Source organism: Phoca vitulina, unplaced genomic scaffold (assembly GCF_004348235.1).
Source record: "Phoca vitulina isolate PV1807 unplaced genomic scaffold, GSC_HSeal_1.0 scaffold21, whole genome shotgun sequence".
In the NCBI taxonomy this organism is placed as follows: domain Eukaryota; kingdom Metazoa; phylum Chordata; class Mammalia; order Carnivora; family Phocidae; genus Phoca; species Phoca vitulina.
This window is the reverse complement of record NW_022589724.1, coordinates 28262725-28267308: the sequence shown is the minus strand read 5'-3', so window position 1 is coordinate 28267308 and position 4584 is coordinate 28262725. Positions and strand designations below refer to the sequence as shown.

The 4584-nt window shown below is 54.6% G+C and overlaps 1 protein-coding gene across 1 annotated transcript; it reads left to right on the top strand.

Annotated features, from left to right (window-relative positions):
- The first annotated feature begins 397 nt into the window (after positions 1-397).
- QRFP (pyroglutamylated RFamide peptide) lies at positions 398-1129 on the top strand. Its single transcript, XM_032418166.1, has one exon. The coding sequence runs from the start codon at positions 666-668 to the stop codon at positions 1074-1076; it is 411 nt and encodes a 136-aa protein (XP_032274057.1). The 5' UTR covers positions 398-665; the 3' UTR covers positions 1077-1129.
- Positions 1130-4584: the final 3455 nt, after the last annotated feature.

Genomic DNA, 4584 nt, shown 5'->3' with positions numbered 1-4584 from the left:
CCTAAAATGAAGGGTATTGGTGACGAGGACATGCAGCCGTGCACACAGACGGTGTTCTGTGGGGACCCTTGACAGCCCGGCCGTGTCCACATGCTCCTCCCCAGGTGGGGGTCTGAGTTAGGCCAGGAACATCCAGTCCGTTTCTTGCTTCCGGGAGCAACTCGTTTCCATGTTAAAGAGACATGAGCAGAGTGTCCCAGTGACACAGCTTCGCCAGACCCATTTATTATCAAGTTGAAAACTAAGAGAGATTGATGCTATGAATTTTCTACCCCATGGCTCTGAGACGATATGGCCCAAAAGTCAATAATTATAATAAAAAAAGAACGAGCCCAAATTTGCACAGCACTTGGGGGCTGCCGGGGCACGGCTGTAAGCCGTCCCGGCAGTGGGGGGATGTGAATGCTAAGCTGCCAAGGCCGTCAGATGCAGGGGACTGCAGGAGAGGAGAATCAGCCTGATTGGTGCGATCAGCTCCTGGGCCTAAGAAAATAAAGGCCTGATCCCCCAGCATAGTGACACTTCCTCAAGCTGCTTGCAAGTTGGGCTCAGCGGAGCCACCAGCCTTTGATGGCTGCCCAGGCCCTGGGAAGCACTGTTGACAAGTTGTTGTGCAAACCCACGCATGCAGCTGGTAACTTCTTCCTCTCTTTCCTCTGGGCCAGATGATAGGCCCTCACGCCCTGTCGTGTCTCCTCCTCCTGCCACTGGGTGCCTGCTTTCCTCTGTTGGACAGAGAAGAGCCCATGGCCACCGTGCGAGGTGTCAGAGGCGGAATGAGCTGGGCCGACCTGCCCGGGGGACACCGCGTCCCCCTCCCCCGGGGCTCCTCGCGGTGGCCGAGAGCCCCACAACCTCACGGCCTGCTTGTCATGGCCAAGGAGCTGCAGACGTCGGGCCGACAGCACGCTGGCTTCAGGTTCCGGTTCGGGAGGCAGGATGACGGCAGCGAGGCTACTGGCTTCCTCCCCGTGGATGGTGAGAAGGCCAGCGGCCCGTTAGGGACCCTGGCCGAGGAGCTCAGCAGTTATAGCAGGAAAAAAGGTGGCTTCAGCTTCCGCTTCGGCCGGCGGTGAGGGGGCCGGGGTGTCCGTGGACCCTCCCTGCTACCACTCCTGCTCCTGTCTTCTCCTTGAGCCTGAAAGACCAGGATACGAAGAAGGCACAGGCATTATTATAATGAATTCTTAGCAGTAGGATCACTTAGGCGGGTGCTTGCTTTTGATTTCCAACTTTGCCGAGACAAAGACCTGGATGGTATCAAAAAGGAGGTGGCCCAAATCAAGCTGCATCCCGGGGAAGAAGCAAGCGCTGCCCTTTCCTCTGTTGGACAGAGCTGTCCCAGCCTCCCTCCCCGTCGTCCGGCTCTGAGCAGTCCCCTGGCCCAGCGGCCCGCAGCCGTGGCCGCTGCTGGGCCATGAATATGGACAGGCAGGGCTGGCTGTGTCGGCTTCAGGCTGAAGGTAGGTGGGCTGATGATGGCCGTGGGGTAATCAAAGTTTTGACAGTCTCCACAGGGACGCCTGTAGCTGGCATCCGAAGTGCAACTCTGAGGGAGCACGTCCCACCGGCTAGAGAGGATGGTTCTGAAAGTTTAAAAAAAAAAAATCTTGTTCTCCAGCCCATTAACACAAGATCCCTCTGGCAAGAAAACCCCGCTGTGGTGTCAAGATGTCATTTGGAACCGGCTGCCCATTCCCGTCTGATAACTGTCCTCGGTGGTACAGTGTTTGCCAAGCCAGGAGTCTAGTGGGAGACGAACAGGAAGGAATGCATTTTTGCTCGAGCAAGGTTGCCTTTCAAATGTTCAGAATATGAACGTGTTGTGTGTATCCTTTGAAATAAAAGTTGTAACTGCAAAACCGTAATGGAAAGCTCACCTGACTCTTGCCTACAGGTCCTCTGTGCCCTAGGAGTTCGGTTTTCCTGAGCTGCCAGTGCCTTAACTCGGGGGAGATGGAAATCACGTTGCCTCTCTCCACACCTGTCCCAGCAGCCCCTTAATTGGCAGTTGGTAAAATACCCGTGGTCGAAGGCAGAGGGAAACACAAGACGGGGTGTATTTTCCTCCTGTGCTTGGCTGCTCCTTCCCTGGTTTTCTCAAAGCAAAGAGCATTCTGAAAACAACTTCTCCACCCCAGGGGAGGCCAGCGCTCAGCCCGGAGTGGCTGCAGGCCTGGGGCGAGGCAGAGCATCTCTTTCAAATGCTGCTCTGCCGTGTCCTGCTTCCCATCCCGTGTCAGATACGGCAGTCTGATGCTGCTTACTCCCAGGCTGGCTTCGACCGCTGAGATGAGAACCTAGATTGACGTTACTATGGCAACATCTCCCCTCCTCCTTTCGAGCTGCTGCTTGGCCCTGTTCACAATTGAATAATTTTCCATTGAGCTGTCACAATTAATTGGTGGATTTTTATTAGCCTTTTAGAACCACACTGGGTTGGGCCCAGCTTGGCACCTCGGAGCATTTCACAGTGTTTTCCATTCTATTAGTGACTTACCTTCCCCAGTAGCAGCTCTCAATCCCCGGCAGCCAGAAAGCCACTTTATTAAGGGGTGACAGATCTGAGCCACAAAAGAGCCAAGCTGACTGGGAGTGCGGAAATTGGGTGGTAGGATGGGCCAGGAAGACAGGAATCAGAACATCACCTTATGTTAAAGTGAGCTGCCTTCTCCTGGAGCTCCTCACTGCTTCTCCCCTACGCCTGGGCACACGGCCCCACCGGGAGAGGGGCCAGACAGCGACATCGAGTCTGGGAGGCACGTCATACTCTCTTTGGTCTCCACCACTGTCTGGGGAAGGGATGAGCCAGGATGCCTCCTGCTAATGGGCAGTCTGACGGGGATGGAACACATCCTGGGGTCCTCGTCTATTGATAAAAGAGGCAAACACTCAACCCTCAAGCCACAGAGGGCAAACCTCAAGAAAATGAGTCCCAGCGTGTCCATAAAGGACAGCTCTAGCTCTGAGAATAGACACCATAGGGTGGCCGGGTGAAGGAGGTGTGATCCCAGCCCAGGCTCTCACCCCAATGGGTGCTCGTTTCTACTTTGTGGGGGGCAGGGGGTGGGGGGGTGGGGGCAGCACGCTGGATCACTCCTCCCTTCGCTCATTCACAGAGAAGCCAGAGAATGGGCTTGTAGAAAGACCAGGTGAGACAGGACACAGCAAAGACCAAGGGCAGAGGGACGCCCTGCAGCAAGGTCCCCTGGTGAGCCCCCCTTGCCAATTTCTATTCTTAGAATAAAAGAATAGACGCCTCCGTGGTCACTAATTACAAGAACCTGGAGGTCACCAAGGCTGAGATACTCCTGCATGTGTTTACACACACTTTGGGAACATACTGGCTGGTTTTTAATTTCGTAGGAGGAGAAGAACCTCAGAGAAATCAGAGATAAAGAAGGGGGGAGGGGAGAGCCTTCAGAGGAGTGGATATCCTGTCATTAGGCTTTCATCATTCAACAGCAATCAACAACAAAGTTATTCTTTCCAGTTGCTTGTACATTTGAGCTCAATAACCCTGAAAATCCAAACGATCAAACTGTTAAGGGCATTGCTCTGTTAAATCCACTCCCGCTGTATCTGGCTACATCTCTTTAACCCTCGCCCCACCCCAGTGAGGCTTGCTCGAGGTTTGGGGCCCTGTCACGCCACCCCCACACCCTCCTTGGTGGGGAAGATCACTCTCCAGATTAGTGAAGGTGAGGCTCTTCGGAAAACACTGACTTTGCAAGCACAGATGAAGCTCCCCTGAGCAGTCGGGGTCTGCTCCACCTGGCGTGGCAATGCGGTCTCCAGCCCAGGCGCCTGAGAGCTGTCTGCATCCTCTCACTGGGTTTTTCCAAGACACGAAAAAAGCCTTCATCTTGGGGTGCAGATCTAAAAGCATTTAGCTATTAAACTGACTGGGGAATATTTTTGCTTATATTTTCCCATGTTTGAAAGATTCACAAAAACGTAAGAAAGAAAGAGGCTCATGGGGCAGCAAGCCATCAGGCACCGGCTGTGGTAAACCAGCCGCCACCTTGCCCTCACTTTGTCCCCGGGCCGGAGACACTGCATGACAGAGTCCGCTGAAGACCCCAACTCAGAAAAGATGCCGTCACCCTCCGAGCAGGGAGCTGGGGCTCCGCCCGAGAAGCTGGGCAGCCGTCGGGTGAGGGCAGGCATGGACAGACGCCGTGGTCGGTCCGTCTTGTCCCACCCGATGCCTTCTGTGCCGAGAACACTGAAAAATCGATTCCCCAGGACACGCAATTTGGGAAAGCCTCCTGTCCCACACCCTGACACCAGAGAAGCTGGGCCAGCTGTAACTCTTGACTTCTTCTACTCCATGACGGGGAGGAGCCGGACTCTGGAGCACAGAGCCCTGCTGGTCATGCTGGCCGTCTGCACTGCCATCAAGTTAGTCCGGCATAGGAGGTGAACAGGGGCACGTGCTGTGTGACCCTGGGCAAGCTGCTTCACATCTCTGAGCCTCAGCTTCCTCGCATGTTAAATGAGGGCAGGGACACCTCCCTCATTAAAGAAACAGTGAGAGGGTTTCACGTGGTCACACAGAGCACATCTGCAGCATATAGCTGA

What these genes read in the sequence shown, in the direction of transcription:
- QRFP (XM_032418166.1), top strand. Translation starts at nt 666, where the DNA reads ATGATAGGCCCTCACGCCCTGTCGTGTCTCCTCCTCCTGCCACTGGGT.